The sequence below is a fragment of the Squalius cephalus genome, assembly GCF_949319135.1.
Source record: "Squalius cephalus genome assembly, chromosome: 19".
NCBI classification, from domain to species: Eukaryota; Metazoa; Chordata; class Actinopteri; order Cypriniformes; family Leuciscidae; genus Squalius; species Squalius cephalus.
In genome coordinates this window covers 25454498-25476937 of record NC_137140.1, presented here as the reverse complement: position 1 = coordinate 25476937, position 22440 = coordinate 25454498, and the positions used below count along the sequence as shown (strand labels likewise).

Here is a 22440-nt window from a genome sequence, read left to right as displayed (position 1 = left end):
AGGAGTACAGGATTATTACTGACATGTACAGAAACAACATTAACTTAAATAAAGTATGGCGGTCTTACAGTATTGATGTATTGTTTACTTCAGCTTTTAAAAGCTCTTGCTTTTGTAAGACTGTTTAAAAAATTATACATGATTATGTGATTGATTACTGTTTGTATTACCATAGTTTTCTGACAAATAGGATTAAATGCTGGATAACATTGTATCTATAAGAGAAAAAAACATACCACTTGCAAAGTCCGGGCTTGAAATCCATTCAGCACAATCATCTTGTTCGTTAACATTGTCAGGGTCTAAATTGAGATTTGCACACACTTTGACTTTCCATTGACTTATGGGCTTAATACTGAGTTAATTACACTTTCTATCATCCTAACCTCAGAAACATTTCATTTTTCTATGTTTATTAATCCATTTTCCTCATTGAGACTGTTGGATTTCCCTCACAGTGTAGATTATTTCAGGTTTTTCTGTCTTTGTGAGGACCCCAACACGTAGTCAAAATCGGACAGAGTCAGACACAAAAAAGCAAAAAGTCGGCTCCTTCAATATTTTCACAAAGTCACTAACAAGAGGCAAGGAGGCAAAAAGGGATCAAATACACTATGGCTTTTGTGATTAAGATTTTTTACTACAGTGTAAAGCATAAGGATCCTTTGTTTTGAGAGGGACCTGTAAGGTTTACTTTTAGCCACATCTTTTACAATAACACAGGAATTAATTGGGACATAAGTCGGCTGGTAGCCAGTAATATCAGCAGCCCTTTCTCCCACTGGTCTGTAACTGGACTTCTGTCCACAGAGAGAGATAAACTAAGGAAATCGAACTGGCTTTGACATGAAACAGGCCTCAGGAAAATGTGGCCTGATACATGTGAGAAAACGCAATGTAAGATAAATTCCCAATTGAAGCTGAGCATTTATTCTGTAGGCTCTCAAGCGTCTGTGGAGCTGAGCGCAGATGAAGCATTCATCAGGATGTTTTTTTTTTGTTTTTTTTTTAGCGCAGAAGCACAGAATCAGCAGCCCACGGGGAATACAAAGCTCAGGAGTGTGTGGTCAGCTGGAATCAGAATGATGGGTTCCATCTGGTCCTCACACACCTGCCTATATATATATATATAAAAATTTAAACAGATTTTAAAACGTAATTTAAAATGTTTTACAATGCATTTTGCATTCTGCTACATTTTATGAAATATTTGTAAAACAATCCTATTTGTGACTGATTATATGATTCCTTTTGTAAAAATAAAATAAAAAAAGGTCAGATGTCCTTGCTTCTACCAAAGCACAAGATGCCCATTGGAGCATTCTCAAATCAGGCTAAATTTACACAATCATTTGTAATTTATTTTTTGTAGCAAAAGGGTTTTTCATTTTCATTTCATTTTCAGATGACTAAGTGGATAGATAGACGGACGGACAGACAGACAGATGTTTGCAAACACAATTTGAGTTATATTAAAACATATCCTGGCTCTACCAAGCTTTATAATGGGAGTGAATAGTACCTTAGATTTTGAAGCTCAAAAAAGCGCATTAATCCATCATAAAAAGTAATCCATATGGCTCCAGGGGGTTAATAAAGGCCGTCTGAAGCGCAGCCATGGGTTTTTCTAAGAAAAATATCCATAATTATAACTTTATAAACTATAATCACTAGGTTCCGGTAACGGCTGTTCGCGAGTCGAGTTCTGGCGAAGAGTGACCTCTGATCCAACGCATGACGTATTGACGAATGCGGAAGCGCCGAGAATGGAGCAAAACAAAACACCGGTCATGAATTAGAAGTCTAAAACAATAATTTTTACAGAGAAATGCAGAGGGCCTTCAGACGGCCTTTATTAACCCCCTGGAGCCGAATGGATCACTTTTATGACGGATGGATGTGCTTTTTTGGGCTTCAAAATGTAAGGGACCATTCACTCCCACTATAAAGCTTGGAGAAGCCAGGATATTTTTAGTAGAACGATTGTGTTTGGCTGAAAGAAGAAAGTCATATACACCTAGGATGGCTTGAGGGTGAGTAAATTCATAAATTTCAATTCGTTCATTTTTGGGTGAACTAACCCTTTAAATGTCAATGAAATATTTTGTGCTGTCTTTCTTCATAGAATTATTTATAAAACTGCTGGTGTTTTTGGCTAGAGTGCATTGAGATGTCAGTCTCCACTGCTACAGGCCTGGACTAAATCAAACTGAGGTTATCTTATAAGCACATGGTGGTGTAGAACATGTCTAAAACAAAGCCCACTGAACTGAACACATGGGAATGTTTTTAACTCTCATTCCTCTGGCTCCTGCCCAGCTCCTACCATTGTTTTAGGGGCAGCTTGATGTGACTTCATACAGGATCTCCATGGAACCTCTAAACAATATGCACCTCACCAACCCGCACGAGTGGAATGAACATAGAAAGAGGAACAAAAGCAGAATGCCAAAGTATGCGTAATACATGGGTTCAAAGAGTTTGAGATGGTGACATAACCCAGGACTGCAAGTTCAAGTCCTGCCACTGGTTCTTCCATCACCCCTTCCCCCACTCCACTTGACCAGCTCATCCAAAGAGAAGTGACATCCTAGTTATAGGAATGTAGTTAGGCCGGGCTCTGCCGGTTGAGGGCGGCTTGGGAACAGAGAGAGACAGAGGGGCAGCTTCCTGGTGGGATCAAGCTTAATTAAGCCTAGAACAACAATTAAAGGCCTGTGGCTTTCATGAGGCTGAAACCCAGCAATCAGCAAGCATGCTCCACTTCCCCTGGTCATTCTAACTGTGGCAGGTCTGCAGAGAAGAGCACCACCAAGTCCACACAAAGAAACAGAGCCAACGGCTAAAGGTCAGCATCTTGCCGTTCAATGACTTAAAATAAGAATAAGATTAAGACTTCTTAAATATCCAATTTTTAAACTTTTACATTTGGACAGTTTTTGCACATCAAAATTTTGTTATATCATCATCAACATCAGTAGGTCTTGAATCAAGTGAGTCATTGAATCATTTTGTCTACCAATTTATTCAAAACCATTGATTCATTTCAAATAAAAACTACTGCTGCATCCCGATTCGCATACTAACCATCCTAAATAGTATTCGAAATTTGAAATGAGTATTCCAAAGATACCCAGATGGTCTACATTTCCAGTTAGAATCCAAAGTGCAGATCCGTGCACACTCTAACAGCTAATATTGCCCATAACCCATTGCGCATTGGACGGGGATTCGATTAGAACTACAAACACAAATAAAAAGTGTTAAAAAACTAAAAACATGACGGTTGTGCAAGTCCGACGGTTACGTAGTGGGTTTAAGTGATTAAGTATCAGTATCTAACCTGAAGAAAAGATATTTATTCAATGTTATCCACATTATATTTCATCAGCAACATTGTCAACATTTGTAAAGATATGTTTGGTTTGCTGATGATACGTTAGATTCTAGAGAGCATTTGATTGGACAGAAAATGTGATGAGAAGTCTGTGGTGATGTAATAAAAATCTGTGAACCATTTTAGCGGAAGGGAGAGACTGTAAGTTTTGAATGCGAACTTTGTCATTGTTTTGGAACTCACCTGCTGCTTATTCATAACCTTAAGGCTAACATATTCATACTAAAAGCTAAAAAAATTAAATATTGATTTCAGGGGGCCTTTAACTTTTAAATGCATCATTAAGCAACTAATAAACACATGAGGAGAGCTCTCCGCATGAAAGACCCACGATTGGAAGATAAACGTGCTACTGTATTCCTCTCCGAAAACGGTAGGAAATTAAATGAAATTGATTGATTGATTGACAAGGCAGTTTAAACGGTGGCAGGATATGCAACTAAGCGACAGAGCAGTCCGTTAAAGACGCAATTATGACCAAGTAGTATGTGCCAAAGCTTGCCTATTCTGCTACACTCAAAAGTATGTACTTTTTCTTTTTCATTACATTTATTTATTTATATAATATATAATATTTGTATTTAGTCACTATTGCTGTGTTTCGATATTCAAAGCTAGCACAAGAACAAGAGGACTGTCGTTGGTTACTTGATCATAAAGTAGAGACTTGAATACCAAATGTAATGTTGCATTAACAAGAGTCAACGTTAAAGGGATAGTTCACCCAAAAATGAAAATTCTGTCATCATTTACTCACCCTCATGTTGTTCCAAACCTGTATGATTTCCTTTCTTCTGCTGAACACAAAAGAAGATATTTTAAAGAAGGTTGGTAATTAAACAGTTGCTGGTCCCCATTGACTTCCATAGTATTTTTTTTCCTACTATGGAAGTCAATGGGGTCCATCAGTCGTTTGGTTACCGACTTTCTTCAAAATATCTTCTTTTGTGTTCAGCAGAAGAAAGGAAATCATACAGGTTTGGAACAACATGAGGGTGAGTAAATGAGGACAGCATTTTCATTTTTGGGTGAACTATCCCTTTAAGGCTGTCAATCCCAAACATTCAATGGTGTAGCATGTGATTAAGATTATTGAATGACTCACCCAAAATACTGATTCATTCAGGAACAAAACGGCACAGTAAATGTGTTTATTATAAATCAGTTTTATAATATATAAATCAATTTTTGATCTCTTCTCTTTTCTGATGACGTGTTTTTCGGTGAGTGTAGGACAACCTGTCACTCACATGAGATCACAGCAATAGCAAACCACAACAATCCAACGATCCAATTGACTGCCGATGGACAAAATCAAGTTCCACCCTACATTTTTTCTTGTTCGACAAGCCACTTGAGTCTGATATTTGTCACAATAGGGAAGAAAATACTATCTCACCTTCATTGTCATTCCTTACTTTAATCAATTGTTTACAGAACTGTTGCATAAAAGCTTCATAGAACTGCCATTACCTTATATCGCAAAAACAGTTTATCCTAGGATAGTTGTTTGCAGGATCCAATTATTTATATAGCTTAATTGACTGTGTTGAAGCTCTGTGCAAGAATGATTCATACTATTAATCCAGCGAATACAATTCTGACTCAACTCGAGTGAATGAGCAGGGCACAAAGAAAGTGTAGCAGTGAGCTGAACAGCAGGAATTATGATGTGTCATTCCGCTGAAGTTAAGTGATTGTGTTTCTGTGTCTGAGGCAAAGCTAAACAGTGTAGGTTCTATTGCAGCAAAACTACAAGTGCTCTGGCGTCCATCCTGCTCACCCCATCAAGAGACAAGTCTCACAGTCTGACAGCCACTTAAAGCAATGATAAGAGACATATCTTACAGGGGAATGGATGACCTGAATTTGGACAGTGATAAATAGAGCACACCTCTTTTACAATCCTCAGTCTAATCAGTCTGGAAATAACTCACAAGTTAGAATTTAGTTTCATAATTTAGAATGATTTAAGAAACACACAATTATGAGGTGGAAGAAAAGACTCTCAATAAGGATGTCACAAATTCATCTTTCCTGGGGAATTTATGTTAGGGCTGTTGGGAAAGAAAACAGTGGTATCACTGCTCTGATAAAAAAAAAAAACTCAAAGAAAAGCAAGTCTTGAGAGATTCCTACTCGCTGGATGTTGTTGGAGACGGTTTACTTTTCAGATTCTCACACTGATTTCAGCTGACAGGTTTAACTGGGCTTCCCTAGGGGCCGACAATGATCTTGGGTCTGAGAAATGGAGATACAGAGAAAGAGAGAAAATGTACCATGGATATATGAACCAGTTAGTATTTACTCGTTTGTTCTTTTGAATAAGGGAGATCGGAGCTGTCACACTTTTTACACCAGTGAATATTTCTATATAGTTACATACCTTAAAGTTACAAAAAAGTAATTGATAATGTCCACCATTATTGCCCAAAGAAAAAGATACAGTTCTTTTAACACACATTAACCATTTGTGGGTTGGGTTTCATCTTGCCATTGAAAAAGCTTATCAGCTAAAACTTAACAGTAAACAATTATAACATGCAAAACAAATAGCATACAAACAATTTCATTACAAATTTGTGCAATTGTAGGACTACATTTAAGACAAAAGCTTAATGAAATACAGTCCTTCTGACAACCTCCCTGTGTGACAACTAGTGCCCAGTCTCCCCTACTTTGTCAAACTAATTCCACACTTTTACAGATGTTTGGTGTTATAACTGCACTCCAGTGACCTCACTGATTAAAATTAAATTACTGGACACCTTGCTGATCTCAAGTGCAAAGGTTAAAATGAACTCTATTACCCCTGGCTACTAGGGGTTATGGGGACATGGTAAGAAAAACATGGACTAGCACTTGCAAGACAGCGGCATGAATGGGGCTTCACCAAAAATTTAACCGTCTGAAAGCAAACTCAAGACCAAAGTTAAACTCTCTTCCAGCCATGTCTGATGCCACAAACCTCCACAGATCTATACAGACGTATTCTGCATCTACTTCAGTTGAGTATGGCAGTTTTGCTCATTTAGATTTATTTCAAAAAGAGGACTACAAGCTAATAATAACTGTACCATTTGAAGAAGAAGCATCATTCTTGAGAACAAAAAAACTATATGAACTATCACTGGCCAGTGATAATGGCGTTTATCCACTGCTTCTCTGGTCACACTCAAGTCACAAAAGTTAAATGAATAATGTCGCAACACTTTTTAAGAATCATTTCTTGGACATGCAAGTTTTTGAACACATGCTGTAATTATAGCATGGTAGAGGCTTCTGACTGTGGCTCGTGGCAGCAGTAGCCTGATTCTTTAAATAGACTCGGCACCACAAATCATCTGCAGTGCTCGCGGTGAGTCTAATTGAAGTCCAGAAACCATTTGAACTGTCAGTGTCAAAGCACGAATAATAAAAAGAAGCATTCAGTGGGCGTAAACACAGCATCATCTCGCGTGACGCTGATATGAAAGGAAGAGCATCCAATCTTCTAATGGGCATCTTGCTTGGCTTCTTCTCAGTGTACTTTCTTGAACTCAAGGTAATTGCTTTCTTTAACCCTTCTGTTTTCTTCAGATCATTTTTAAGTCTGTAAAAATACGCAATAAATACCACGTCTCCCTCCCCCCATTATTGGAACAAGACTGTCAGGAATACCAAAACAAATTATATGAGAGATATTATGATATGCCAAAAGGGAACTTAACCAGAGAAAAGGACACCGTTCGCCAAAGTCTCCCAGAGTTTTTTTCTGTTAACACAAATTGTGTTAATCCATCAATAATCTAAATCAAATCAAATCTCAACCTAAGAAACTGAAAAAATAACTTTTTCTTAAGCAGGTCTAATCAGGTTTAGTTTAGGACAAGTCATTACCAAACATTATACTTGCTAAACAGATAATGAATTATAATGAATCAGTGCACATACATCAATATGAAAATGTATGAATCAAAGTTTGATGACAAATGTTATACAATGTATTATACAGATGCTAATATTAACTAATGGTCTTATTCTTTATAATGCAGCTTAATAATGTTTGTATTTTTTAAATAGGTTCTATGATACTGCATGTAGCATTAGCTTAACTCAGGTGGAGTGTGTTGTCAGATATATAGTAAACATATGCAAAAACAGACAGGTGAAGTGAGAGACATGACAGTCTCACTGCTTCCCAAGTTCAAAAGTGGCTTAATTTTCAGCAGAAACAAACACGTGTCAAACGGTTTTATATCGACCTTTCTTGAGTAAGCTACATTATGAATACAATTTTGTCCTCGCAAATTAAAATGACACTTTAAAACTATAAAACTGGTTACCTCTCGTTGACATGATGCAGTGGGAAAAGCTGTGGATTTTCTTCCTGAAATGATGATGGTCGGCAATGTGCCTTTCAGATCAAAATAGGCTATAGTCCCCCGACTTCAGATAAACAGAAGGTGTGCGAGCACTGTGTCCGTGAGCAGCGGAGCAGCTCGTGCGCTCGGCATCAGTGATCACCACAGCGCGAGGCGAGGCGAGAGAATAACGGGAACCAGAGGCACACAATGGGCGTGTCCTGTGTGATGGACCGTATGCTGCACGGTATGTGGCTACAGTTAGAGCTGAAGCAGAACATATTTTAAATAGCCACTGCTGTTTTCGAATAACTATTGTTTTTCTGACTTTAACCATTTGTAATGGTTTATATATATTAGTTTTATATATTTTATATAAGTTTTATATATTATACATTTCCGACTATTTCTTTTCGACGATAAATGTCACTGTGATCTGCCAAGATCGCACTTGGTTAAAATGTACCATTACACTCGGAGACCTACGTCTCTCATTAAAAAAACAAACAAACAAATAAACATAATAATTAAAACAATTACAACGACGTTATACAAATAAGCCCTAGCCTAGATAAAAACGTATTAGTCTATAAGAGAGTTTGCTTAAATTCTGTAATATTGAACACATTGTTCTTGTTTATCCTATCTAAAAACTGCTTCAGTGGCATATATAGCGGTTAAATATCGCCATCATGTGGTAATTTAATATGTTACTGTGCCTATAAATGATAAGAAGTAGGCCTCAATTTAGACCTATTAATAATTGACGATACATACACTGCTAGATTTTTTCCCCATACGAGAAGTAAAATAGGAAGGTCAAAAATCTTTTTAGGCTTAAAGAAGCAGAAAATTACATATTTTATGGAGAAGAGGAAAGGAGTTTTCCCTGTGCATGCGCGCACGCAGCACGCGATGTGACATGTAGCCAGCCGCAACTGATCTAGAGTCAGTTTTCGTAGATTTGCTTGTGGCTATGGGAATCAGATGGCATTTGCAAGCTTTGTCCCGGGGCAGGAATCAGTCCGCAGTGGATTGAGTGAGATATTTCGATCTGAGGTCAAAAATAAAATAGGCTACTTCTTGTGTGTTTTGGAGGCATGATAATATCAGAATAGTCCTCGCGACTGCAAGTTAAACGAGTTTGCAGGATTATTAGTGTTGCAACTGGGTTTTTACCTGGGATACAAAGATTGAAATGTACTCCGGCAATATCAGCAATTGCGGGTTCTCTTATGTCCATTTGAAGGTGCTTACCAGAAACAGGTCAAAGATGACACAAACACAAACGGTCTGCTGCTGATGTCGTCGGTCACTCTTGAAAGAACTACAAATACCGACACGTGAATGACGTCATCAATTTGCGCCGCGGAAAAATCAAGAACAAGCATGGCTGGTGTGTCAACTTTACAGAACGGTTCATTATCCAAACTGCAGTCTCTGCATGGTATATTTGCCATCTATAAGAAAGAGGGTCCCACCTCAGCTGACGTGTTAAACGCACTGAAGAAGGCGCTTTTAAAAGGTAGGTGCGTTTTTATGTCTTGTGATACATCCAGTTCATGTCTTTCCTCTGCATTTGGGGATAAGACAATTATCAGAATACTTTTTTAACGAGTTTATCCTTGCACAGAGGCAGGTGTTGCAAATCCCAACCCTCGGAAAAGGAAGAAGCAACCTTTAAAAATTGGCCATGGCGGCACCCTGGACAGCAATGCTTCTGGTGTACTTGGTAAATATAATATAATGTTCTTCCGTTGTGAAACATGAAACAAATAAAAAATGATACCTAGAGCACTGATGAAGTTGAAGCAGCTGTTTTCACAGAAATGACGTATTAAGGCAATAAATGTCTTGTTGTTGAAATAGTGTATTTAGGATGTTTTCTTTCTACTAGTCATATTACATAATATACAAAACAACATGATGTAATATATACAGCTTAAAAATGTTTTGCAGTGGTTGGAATTGGTGAAGGAACAAAGATGCTCACCACAATGCTTGCAGGATCAAAGGTAAGCATTTTCTGGGTTACATTTTGTTTACATGTCTTTCTACACTTGTCATTCCCATCTTTGATTACTGTAACATTCAATTCGATGGCCTTTTTCATAGAAATACAGAGCTGTTGGAGAATTAGGCAAAGCAACTGACACTCTTGACGTCACTGGAAATGTTGTTGAAGAGAAGAGTTATGGTAAGAATCGTAATTCTTTGGCTGTAATGAGGGAATGGGTATCTAACAGAAGTCAGTGTATAAAGCTAAGTACTTGTTTTTTTTTCCAGATCACATCACAAAAGAGGCTTTTGAGGAGAAGCTGAAGCAGTTTACGGGGGAAATTATGCAGGTTCCACCTCTGTAAGTCAATTCATTCTGCTTGATGTATTACACACTCCTCATTGATGTCTGAAAGAGTTGTTTCTTGATCTCATAGACATTCTGATATTTTCATTTAAAGATATTCAGCACTGAAGAAGGATGGCAAGCGCATGTCTGTCCTTCTCAAGCAAGGTCAAGAGGTTGAGGCTAAACCTGCACGTCCAGTTACAGTATACAGTCTCTCTTTACAAGACTTCAGCCCCCCACTTTTCACCATAGGTTAGTCATTTGGAAATATTTGATTGATTGTAGTACATGTATGTTCTTTCTTATACACATTGCAAATTCATTTTCATAACTACAGTATTTTAAGTCGACATGAAACGGAAGTTGGTTAGTGTTTTCTTCCCTATTGTGATATGAGAGTGAAACAACTTCTCGAACAACATTGGGAACTGATTGGATCGTTGTGTTTTGCTATTGCTGTGATCTCATGTGAGTGACAAGTTGCCCCGTCCTCATGCCAGTAAACACATCATCAAAGAAGAGAACAGCTGTCACTGCAAGAGGGAGGGGATGCTATTTTGATTAGAGATTGAGGACAAAAATTATGTGCATTTATAATAAAAAACGCAATATTCTATTAAAAACAAGGATTATCAAATTTTATTTCATTATATTCATGACTTTAAGAGAGTTCTTTGATATATTTTTTGATAAAAATCATTTTATTGCATGCTAAACAGCTTGATTTAAACCTTTTCTTTTAATTCAAATTTACTATTTGCATTTACAGATGTGGAGTGTGGAGGCGGGTTTTATGTTAGAAGTCTTGTTGATGATCTGGCCAAAGGTAGAACTCTAAAGATATTATTATTTTTTTAATATTCCCCTCAAATGTTTATAAATGTTATTAACTTGACATTTACTGTATAATCTTGAGTTTTACCCTTGCAGGTCTGTTGTCCTGTGCTCACATCAAAGAACTGTCCCGGACGAAGCAGGGTCAATTCACATTGGAAGAACACGCTTTGAAGGAAGAATGCTGGACGTTGGCAGATATATCACAGGCTCTGCAGCCCTGCCCAAAGCCATCAGGTCAACAAAAGAATGCCAAGAAAGCAAAATCAAAGCAAAAGCCTGGCCCATCTGAATCTAAGGGTGATGATGGAGATCACAACAGTGACTAAAGGTGATGAAATTGCCCATCTGATACACAAATTACATTCTCAGTGAGAGAATTGTAGGAAATGGCCTGGTCCGCTCTGATTCGATCTGGTCTCTTTCAACATCCCTGTGCATCAATTTGCATGGCAATATATGGTACTTGTAAATATGGATAAAACAGATGTAGCTAGTCAATGTGTTGAAGTTAATGAATGTTACTACAGTGCAACAACCGTTATGAAAGCCATTTTTGTTTTGTTATATTGTTTCAATATAAAAACCACTTAACTAGTCCTTATGGTGCCAAAAGAAATAAATGATCTTTATTTAGATTTTTAGATTAAGTTAAAACTGCACTGATATTGTTTTGACAAACACCAGTTGGCACTGTCATTTAACTATGTAAGCCCAAAATGTATGTACTAGGCTTTTCTTTTCTTTATATTGTTTTTATCACATATTGACAAGCTAATAAAGTTAAGAAGTTAGCGGGTTAGTGCGTCTTTTCATTTGATTAAAAAAAACAACCAAATATATATATATTCTTGAAAATACAGTTATTTTGGTTTGCTAATAAATAATTATCTCATTTAATGTGTTTGTTCTGGGTCCAGCAAATGTTCCATTCTTATACATGATGTTTTCATGTTAGGTACAAAATTGAAAATTGAAAATCAAAGCAATATTTTTAATAGAAAATGTGACATGGAGTATTGCAAAAACTCATTGGAGTATTGATATGTTGGGAAATAGCAATAAATTGCTATTCAAAACAAAAGTTAGCGGTTGGCTGTGTTTATTTGAGCAAAAATACAGTACAAGCATTAATATTGTGAAATATTACAATTTAAAAGAATTTTCTAATTAATATTTTTTAAAATGTAATTATTCCTGTGAATGCAAAGCTGAATTTTCAGCATTACTTCAGTGTTCAGTGTATTTCACAGTTGAAAACAGTTGTGCATCTAATGTTGGTTTTTTTGGACACCATGATACATTTTTTTTCAGAACTATTTGATGAATATAAAGTTCAATAGAACAACGATATTTCTGATATAGAAATCCTTTGTAACAATGTAAAAGTCTTTATTGTCACATTTGATCAATTGAATGCGTACTTACTGAATGAAATAATTAATTTCCTTTTTAAAAAATCTTAAAATATTGTCGAAAGTTCTGTAATTTTAATAGTATTTTGATGTTCCTATCCATTTAAGGGAAAGTAATAATTTAGTGTTTTTGTAATTGTACACCTAAACCAAACCAAACACATTATTAAAAATGTGTAATTTAAATTGATTTCAGATTGGAAAGAAATTACACACTGAGATTTATCTAAAGCAATACGATCACAGTCTCTTGCCGAATTGCCGAATCTGTTTTTTTTTAGACTGTTTTATGTTCGCAGTGAGTGTACTTGGATACTAATAATCCCTCTTAGTCAAGGATTAAGATTCAACTCCTCTGCTCCCAGACTCTGTGTCCACCCATACTTTAACGGCATTAAGAGAAATCATGAGAAATCGCTGTGTGAAATACAAACCTCACCTCCTCCTCAGAGTCAATACAGATGTCTGCATTGCCACGGATAAACTAATAATATTTAATTACCTTCTGCTCATAATCTAATTTTTCACTATAGGCACTGAACAGATGAAGAACATAAGAATGTAACAGAGATTTAGAAACAGAGCTGTGTGTAACAGCAAGAGTAGCTGTCATTCAGAGCGAACAGTACAGCTACACCATATAGTTAAATGTTTACCACCTGGGGGCACTATGGTGCTTGGCTTATAGAAGGATTTATGGCATGCCTGAAGTGCAGAGCAGTTGATCGTAAATCACCTGTGTTTTTGCACATGGCAATATATGGTTATCCTACTATAGCGGGTCACTGGACAGTTATGCCACGTGTGCTCTCTGACAGGCCGGGACATGCATGTGCTGTCAATGTGGTGATCAGCTATTAGCCTGAGGATCTGATTCTTTCATTCCGGAAGGTCTGAGGATAAAGTGTCATGTTCCTCAGTGGGGCCATGAAAGAATGCAGAGCAGTGAATGTGTGAGGCAGCAATGCTCATAGACAGGAATATTGTGTAAATGTGAAAGTTGAAAATTTCTGCAAATATTAAATAGGTGAAGCACATAAATTAAATGAATATTGTTTATGATTAAGTGTTAAATGGCGTTCTTTTTACTTTAAATTTGCTTTTTAGCTTAATAGCATGGATACCCTTGTATTTTAACCACACAGCTCTCTTCCTAAAGTCAGCGATATAATGCAGTGATACATTTCTTCTGTTATTCATCTGTTCAGTGCCTGACTGAATGGGGTTGTTGTGACGGGAATGATCTAAAAAGGGTAGTCTGAGGTGTGAGAATCATTGCAAGACCTAGTAATTGTCTGTGTGGAATATCAAATTCCCAGCTGAATTGATTGTTTTATTACGTGCATATATAACAACTGACAGATTTACAGTCGCATGAATATGTTATATTTTGTATGGTGTAAAAAAGACCCACCCTAGCCACTAGTATCTATGTACACACACACACACACGCACGCATGCACACACAGTTAGATATTCAGTGTTATTGATATTCAGTGAAGATGCAGATTAAATTGATTAAATAGGACAGTAAATACTTTTTGTTGCTTTTTTTTTTACAAAGAAAGTCTTATAAATAAATGCTGTTTAAGTTTTTTTTACTTTATATTCACCACAGAATCTTTAAAAAAGTAGCACACTTCCACGGAAAATACAGCACAACCGTTTTCAACTGTGACAATAACAACAACCACAACAACAAAAATGTTTCTTGTTCACCAAATCAGCATATTAGAATAATGTCTAACGGATCATTCACATTGAAAACTGGAGTAATGGCTGCTGAAAATTCAATTTAGCTAGCTATGCTATTTTAAAATATATTAAAATAGAAAAGACTTTCTTTAATTGTAATAATATTTCACAATTACCTTTTTTTCCCACTATTACTATTTATTGTACTGTACTATTATTATTACTGTATTTTGATCAAATAAATGCAGCCTTGGTGAGCATAAGAGGCTTCTTTCAAAAACAAAAAAAAATCTTACAAATTTTAAAGATAGGGATCACACTACATGAGATACATCCCTGCTTTCTATTACTTAAAATATCATATGTTTGTGGTGCATAAACGAGTGACTAATAAAGGAACGTAAAGAGCAGCAGGCATATAAGGGCATAAGATACACCTAAACACTTAAGAGAAGAACAAAGTCCATATTTAAGATGGAGGCTTAAAGTGTGAAGGGAATCTGGGTCATAAAACCTAGTTAGTGGGGATGTGGAATCCTAATTTAGAATTAGGATGAAGTAGGCTACTCATTTAGCAAAGTGTTAGCAACAAAAGTTTTTACATTTACTTCACTCAAAGGTCCTAAAGATGGCGGCCACAACAAAAAAAGTCACGTGACTGAAACCCATGGATACTTGAGCATACTGGACTGTCCTTAGCAATTGTTACATTGTAGGTTAAATGAATAATCTTGTATTTTAGAAGTGCTTGCCATTTGTTGTCTTGACTGGCTGTCAATGTTTCACATAATATACAATACAATCAACTTTTTTTACATGGGAAATGTATGTTAGGGTTTCACACATTTCCTTAAAAATATTACACAAAATGTTTTGTTTCTCAAAGTACTGCAATGGACATTCTAAAGGATGCACACACTGTTCCTCTGTCTCTTTAAATGTATCCCCTTCCATTGCGCATGCGCGGACATCTCCGTGTTGAGTTTGCTCCAACCTGAGGAGCAGCCAGCCAGCGCGAGCTGCTCGTACTATGGGAGATTAAACGCTGGTCGAGGGGGCCAAAATTCGCACGCTGAGGGGTTTTCGGCGACCTGGGACGAAGAGGATATATATCCATATTGAGGGTCGACACTTTTGACAAGGAGTTTATCACGTTGAGCATAAGAAATAGCGAACAAAATGCGGATAACGGATAGTTGCCCAGGTTTTCCAAATCCCTCAGCGCAACGGACAACAGCAGAAACAACATCCATGTTACTCACTGCTGCGATCATAAAGGATGCTTTTTCCTCAGAAGCCTTCTCCATTTAGCTTGTTTTCACGTGGCATATGAACGTTTAGGCACGAAAAGCTCAAGGTTTGAAGGCTTGAAAGCACACCAGCAGTGTATTTGAGCAGCCAGCTGAATGTTTACGCTTTAAAATGGCTGCGGACGGGATCAGAATAAGACTGTTGAATAATATGATGCTTTAAAGCTGGAAATACCTAATCTCTTGAGTTATGGTAGTGATCTGGGAGGAAAGATTTTTTTCAATGTTATGGGGAATTATTTTCCAGCCCTGTAACTGCAGGAGGTAACGTAGGAAATTCCTGCTCTTGTTCAGAAACACAATGAGGCGAGACAGTTGATTTAATATGCCTGTGTTTATGCTGATTTTATCTTATCACGCTCGGATCTGGAGGTTTTCCTTTAAACGATTGCCCTGATTTCGGGGTACGATCGCTGATGTTTAAGGAATATTCATGATCTATAAGTGAACGGTTCCCCCTGCTGTTATAATCGAAACAATCTGGCCGCCAGTAAGCAGGGAAGAAAGGCCCTAAGATATTGATACCCAATTCAACAGTGCAGCATCCTGAAACCATGAACGCCGGGAAGAGGATGCTCAGACCTGAGCTGTTTCTGGTCAGACAGAGACTGCAGGGCATGCAGAGATATTTATGGCTCTGTGTGATGTTCTCCCTGGTGCTGATAGCAGACTGCTCTCCATCTAAACCCTGTGAGAAGAACTGTCTGTCAGGCAGGTGTGTGAACGGATCTTGTGTCTGTGATCGTGGATGGGTTGGTGACCAATGTCAACACTGCCAGGGAAGATTCAAGTGAGTATTTACTAAAACATTTAAGGGTATTAAATGAGGCATTTGTACCTGTTTTCAACTCTGGAGAAACAGGGAAGTTTTAGATTCAATGATCATTGGTGCATAGATGTGATTCCTTGAATTATTTTATTAAAATTATTGTAATACTTTGGAACAAAGTTTTATTGTATGTTAATCATCTTAAGCATGTTACTGATTGCTGGATTTTCATATTTTTCTAACAATTCTAGATAACTTGAAAGGGATTTTTCACATATGTGCACCATCTGGTTAAAAACTGATATGAGGCATTTGTTCTTTACTGTCCTCCCCCTCTCAGACCATTTTCATAACGGCTTAAAATATAGATTTATCATATCCACATTGAAATCTTGGTATTCGCCTCTCTGGCGAATCCTTTGGGTCTTGGCACAATTTAGTTGAATTAAAGTTTTGTCCTTTTAGCACACATAAATGAAGTTTGCTAAGCATTTAGGCCTACACTTAGGTTTCCATAAAGCAGTACTGAAAAACTGGATTGTATAATTTGATGGTTTCTTGCTGGTCACACATTTACTTTACACACTGTTGTATATTTGTATTTTTTAAATAATTGTACAGACATGATCTGATGAGAGCTTTCAAACATTTACTATTGTTATTATTAATTCTGTGTTTTTTGTCTTCAAAAAGATGTCAAAGTTACTGAGGGCAGACATGATTTAGTTTTAAACGATCGTAGTTTGACAGCTGTATGATAAATGAAACTCTTGAACAAAGCTCCTGCACTCCTGTATCTTAAAATAGCATCCCGCTCTCATTGGGTGCAACAAAGATCTCCCTCTTCACTCCATCTTAGAAGCAGCTGAGAGGATGCTATTGGCATTTATAAGTGCTGTCACTCAAACTAAACTTCATACTGACACCCAGCCCTGTGTGACAAAGGTTGAAAGCAACAATACCTGGATGAAAGGAAGTGGTCTCTGTTGATATTGGGATACTCTTGGCCATTGTTTGCCTTTAATGCTGGTCCAGGTGACCAGGAAATACTAGGAAGACCAGGGAGTTATATGACATTGTGATACTGCCCATTAGTTGCTGCTCCGCAACAAAGGCTGTCACATTGACAAATAACAGTAAGTTGTTATAAAGATTGGCTAAATGGATACATGGGATAGAAATTGTGCCTGGTGTATACCACTCTATTGTTTTGAACATGGCTTGGATGTTCAGATGTTGTTTATGAGGATGCAGAATTATTAATGAGATGTGTTAGGTTTCAGGCTCATAAACAACAATCTCCTTGCCATGATAGTGCTTTAATAATGTATCGAGACCAGTCTGTGTCTGTTCAAAGTTAAAGGTATAGCGGAGGATTTTCCCGAATTTTAGAAAAGAACCGCCCTCTCCACTTTTTGAAAAAACGCAACACTCTACCTGCTCCCGAGAGGGAACGCCTATTAAACGTATGCACGAGCTAATCATAGCTTACATTAACTTTTACTAGCAGTGATTTTAAATGGATTTCTCCAAATAGCATGCCAAACTTTACCTGTCAAGTAGAAACTTCGCGACTGAGGCAACCCAACCCAACCTGTGTTTTGAGCGCACCCCATCGTGTGAATCGTGTGCACGAGCACGTACGACGGCCTTACGTAAACATATCACCAGAATGATTGACACTTAGGAGGACCAATAGTCTTGATGATCCACCCGGAAAAAGAAAATCCTCCGCTATACCTTTAAAATATAGCAACCTGCCTCGAAACTACGAATCAGTCTTTTTTCTTGGGAAAAAAACACTAAAATGGACATTCAACAAAGTGAAATATTAGCCACGTTTTTGCAATCAATGTCTAAATAGAGTCAACTTTGTGGTTAAAAGTGAGTGCTTTGGAAATTTCTTGATCAGTAACTTAAGGATGTTGCCTAAACCTTAGTTCTGCTTAGAGATTGGTTGGGTTTCTGTGGTTGTGCCATCTAATGATGTAACTTCCTTTAGTTATTTTCCTGTATATTGAAGTTGGTTTAGACTGAAGATGAAACTACATTACATGAAAATGTTTAAATGTTGTTCAAATTTGGTTGGTTTTGTCCTTAAATTGTCTATATATTGTCTCTGTAAATAATTTTGAGTACTTTATATTGCCATTATCTGCTATAGCCTACTTGAGGTGCAATGGCTGTGTACATGGATTTTAGAATATCACCTGTCATAGTATCATTAGTTTCTCTTGAAATTATCTCTATAATAATTTGAGGATAGTTGGGGGGGATTGTGGTTATGCAATAGTTGCAACTCTGGTTGATTTCTTAGTTGCACAGGTTAAATTAAAAAATGTTTCTGTGTGTAAGGAAAATTGCATTGTAAGGTTTTTTTTTTTTGTATTAGATTTTTTTTTTTTTTTTTTTTTTTAGTTCAAGGTATTTCTTCAATTAATGGGTAGCCTAGTTGATGCATGTCGGTGGAAGTTAATAAAATCATTGATGTAAAAAATGCAGAGGTGTAAAGAGTACCTGAAAACCATAGGCTACTTAAAGGGACACTATGCAAGTCTGAGTGTTTTTTCTCTACGAGCTCCCCCTAGTGTCTGGTAGTATAATGCTTTCAAACACTCTGTTGTAAAAACGAACTGTTGTCCCTCCCCCCTTGCCACGAGCAACCCAGCTGATCAGCTGTCAACCTAGCTGAGCAGAGGAACCGGCTATTTCAAAACCAGTTATGTCTACCGAGGCAAGTAAAGCAATACTTTCTTTCCAACTGATGGCGATTTTTTTATTTATTGTGTTGTCATGCATACTAGTATTTTTACCGGGAACGAATGATATGAACGAGGCGAACTACTGCTTTCGTGTTTGTTTGTTTGTTTGTTTTTGGGAGAATGGGCATGAGCATAAAAAAATATATATATCGGAGGCTAATATTTGTCTAAAGTTATATTAGCAAGGTCTATAAGTTCATCTGGTAGAATGATGGTTTACCTTTGCTTGTCTAAGAAAACATCAGAACGTTTTTTCTAGCTCGATCATGATATGTGCAACATTTTGCGCGTCTGATATTGCCTACTATCAGACGCGTTGACTTAGTGACATAAAATAAAAGTGTAAGTTACACAAATAAAACCTACAGAGGAACGGCCAAACAGCTACAGAAATCAAACGTGTTTGCTATGACAATGCTAACATCAAAGTTATAGTATCTAGCGTACTAGTAAGCCCCTAACAGACAGCGATCATAATAAAAACCTTTACAGACAATAGCAAACATCCTGAGGTCGCAATTACTTGAAATTTAAATATTAAACACAGTTTATTCCAAAGATACTTAACTTACAAGTGCAACAGCAGGATCAGCATCCGTTTTGCAGGCTTCTGTTTCTCTCAGTTCTCACCATTCTGAAAAAGCCGGTCCGATATATTTACTCGAGTCTGACTTCTTGCTCGGTCAGTCTCCCGTTTCCTCTTTCGTTGGTCCTCCGACAAAGATTTCCTAGCTTTCTGCTTCTTTTTTACAGGCTCAGCCTCAGCCATAACTCAATCTATCGTTGCCCTTTGCTTATAGCTAGCCCGCCGGTGCTTGAATAGGGGCGTGTACGTGTGCAGTGCCGTCAAGCAATTCGTTACATCGCGAGACCTGATATCACGCGATACTTCCTGACACCGACCCGCGTCCCAAAGTTGCAAGTGAGTTTTTTCCGCTCTCGGGCACCAGGGGGGTGCGAAACCACCACCATTCAACCCGAAATAAGTAATATAACCATTCCACTGACTCCGAAGCTGTTCAGTTAAGGTTAAAAAGTTACCTAGAGCACCTTTAAGTAAAAGTACAGATGAACAATTCCATCATTGCTGTCAGGTGTGCCATGGAGATTTTTAAAACTATATCGTCACTTTCGGGCGGAAACCTTGTATCTCTATATTTCGTTTTCTTCGTTTTTGTTTTATTTTATTTTTGAAAAGCAGTGCTATTGGCCGTTATTCATGCCTTTACAAATAATTAACTTTGACGTCACAGTGTTTATTTTAGAAATAGGTTTCCCGCCTGACAGCAATGATATGTAGCCTAAATTTGTTTTATAATCACCAATAACATCATGAAACTTCCTATATGACCGTATTGTGTTTCAACCTGACTTAAAGGATAACTGTCGCCAAAATGAAACCTAGGGTCTTTTTGTTAATCTACCCGAGGCAAACTTTCGTTTAAAAGCATAATTAGAATGGAAACGCCACTTTTAAGTTTGACCGTATGTCAAAATGCCGGCGGACACAGCTAGTGAGTTGTTCAAAATCTTTCTTTTTTGTAAACTCTCTGTACACAAACAATGTTCTCAATGCTCGAGTTCATGTGTAGAGCCCCTGGTGATACTTGTTTTCATGTTGTGTCGGAGCCTTCTTAGTGTTTTAAAAATAGCGATTTTTGATACTATCATAGTAGTGCCCCAAGCACTCCCATTCAAAAGGCAATTTGACCGAAAACGAAAATACGGTCAAACTTAAAAGTGGTGTTTCCATTCTAATCATACTTTTAAATGAAAGTTTGCCTCGGGTAGATTAACAGAAAGACCCTAGGTTGCATTTTGGCGACAGTTATCCTTTAAGATGAAGTTTCACCTTAAACTACTTTTAATATAATATCCAGTTTTAATATGCCATTTGAAGCAACGCTTGTTTGTGCAATTTTGTTATTTTAGTGCTTAGTAGTGTCGTGGGATTTTTTACTTATCAAAACTGTGCTGTGGCAAGAAAAAGGTTGGGATACACTGGCCTAAGGTCATTAGGCTATAATCACAATCTTAAGTAGCCTAAATGTTAGCAAAACAAAGGGTCGCTCGATGGAGATATTTATGTGATAAATACGATTGGGATCGACATCTTGAATAATAATGAAAATCACACTAGCTTCCACAATCATCTCTGCTGTAATGTTCCGTCTGTGTGTTTAAAGTATTTACTTTCTAGTAGAGAGATGTCCTGAAAGCGTATGAGGAACCCGATTGGTTTAGGCATGGAACAGGCACTCTCTAATTAGCTCAAGTCATTCAAGCTCAGATTTTGACTGTTCCGGTCGAAGGCGAATGGGTGAAATGGTCAGATGATCCTAAAAACAGCACACAATCAGGGAAAATAACCAATTCTGATGTTGATTTGTTAGGGATGCACTGAAATTCCGGCTACCGAATTTTTTGGGCCGAAACAGCCTCTGAAATCTGTGCCGTTTTCTGTTGATGCGTGAACAAAACTTAACTAAACATAATACTTTAATTTATAATCACGAAAAGCTTTGTGCTTTGTCTGAAAACAAGACTCAACTTTACAATTCTGTCACTTTTCTATCACGAACCGATCATCTCATCTCCTCTTTACTGCTAGTTAGGGTTAGAAATAAACATGAATGAACACCAGAAGGAATGTTGAAAGATACAGTACAACTTAACAGATTAATATTCTGTAATATACAATCTGCAAGTTGTGAGTTTGAATCCTGGGGCTGCCACAATTGTGCCCTTGAGGAAGGCACTTAACCATGAGTTGCTCCGGGGGGCCTGTACTTAATGTAATGCTATCTGGAAAAAATAAATTGCCATACTAGTCATTGTCATTGAAATCAATTCTATTTATTCTTAAAAATCTTCAGAATAGTTTCAGATGGTTTTCTTAATAAAAAAAACTTTTATGTTTCAACAAAAGTGCTGAGATGGGTTGATTGTTGATTTCCCAAACAGATTCTATGTGTATTTCAGACGCGACACATCCATAACAGAGTTGGTTTTTCCTCATTATACTTTACACAAAAATTTTAATATTTTAAACATTGATATTTTTATGTTCAGTTAAGACCCTTTCATCATGTTGATATCAATATTTATACATTAGACATAAAAGTTCACAGACTTTAAAGAAAATGTAGGCTACAGTCTTCTGAAAATTATTGTCAGTTGATGGGTCCCATTGACTTCCATAGTATTCCATTCCATAGTATTTTTTTCCATACTATGAAAGTCAATTATTTGGTTACCCATTTTCTTCAAAATATCATCTTTTGTGTTCAGCAGAAGAAAGAAATTCATACAGGTTTGGATCAACTTGGATCATTTTTGTCTGTCCCTAGTAACTAATTACATTTACTCAGATACTTTACATCACTGATAAAATGTATACAAGGGGTTGTGACATAGTTCCTGTACCTGGTTACTTTTTCTTGTATTATTTTTCTTTTCTTGTTTTTAACCTTTTCACCCTCTTCATTTGAAACAGTCCTGCTGTGACACAAATGCATTTTCAAAGTACAAATAGTCTATTTACTATCTCCATCAATATGAAGTCATA

At 37.1% G+C, this 22440-nt stretch overlaps 3 protein-coding genes across 5 annotated transcripts in view; 2 read left to right on the top strand and 1 right to left on the bottom strand.

The window, feature by feature from the left end:
* The window catches only part of ablim1b (actin binding LIM protein 1b), a gene marked incomplete at its 5' end in the record, with an annotated part of 80724 nt that extends 72803 nt beyond the window's left edge, over window positions 1-7921 (bottom strand). For 2 of the 3 annotated variants that reach the window (XR_013819219.1, XR_013819220.1), the window contains one exon: window positions 7723-7916. Of the gene's footprint in view, window positions 1-7722 lie in introns of all 3 variants that reach the window. The other variant, XR_013819218.1, reaches the window with a different exon arrangement.
* A 1068-nt stretch (window positions 7922-8989) lies between these two features.
* trub1 (TruB pseudouridine (psi) synthase family member 1) lies at window positions 8990-11996 on the top strand. Its single transcript, XM_079851606.1, has 8 exons — window positions 8990-9265; window positions 9374-9472; window positions 9700-9755; window positions 9856-9937; window positions 10027-10099; window positions 10200-10339; window positions 10857-10913; window positions 11018-11996. Exons 1-8 carry the CDS (start codon window positions 9088-9090, stop codon window positions 11248-11250), a joined length of 918 nt encoding a protein of 305 aa, XP_079707732.1. The 5' UTR covers window positions 8990-9087; the 3' UTR covers window positions 11251-11996.
* Window positions 11997-14994: 2998 nt separating this feature from the next.
* Window positions 14995-22440, top strand: part of atrnl1b (attractin-like 1b) — an 89282-nt gene continuing 81836 nt past the window's right edge. The window contains exon 1 of the mRNA XM_079851921.1: window positions 14995-16131. Within this exon, the coding sequence (XP_079708047.1) occupies window positions 15896-16131 (236 nt within the window). The 5' untranslated portion in view covers window positions 14995-15895. The remainder of the gene's footprint in view (window positions 16132-22440) is intronic.

Excerpts from the sequence above, each read along its gene's own strand:
- trub1 (XM_079851606.1), top strand. The coding sequence starts at position 9,088 with ATGACGTCATCAATTTGCGCCGCGGAAAAATCAAGAACAAGCATGGCT. Across the intron at positions 9,756-9,855 it reads CAATGCTTGCAGGATCAAAG|AAATACAGAGCTGTTGGAGA; the intron begins GTAAGCATTTTC and ends CCTTTTTCATAG. Across the intron at positions 10,340-10,856 it reads CCCCCCACTTTTCACCATAG|ATGTGGAGTGTGGAGGCGGG; the intron begins GTTAGTCATTTG and ends TTGCATTTACAG.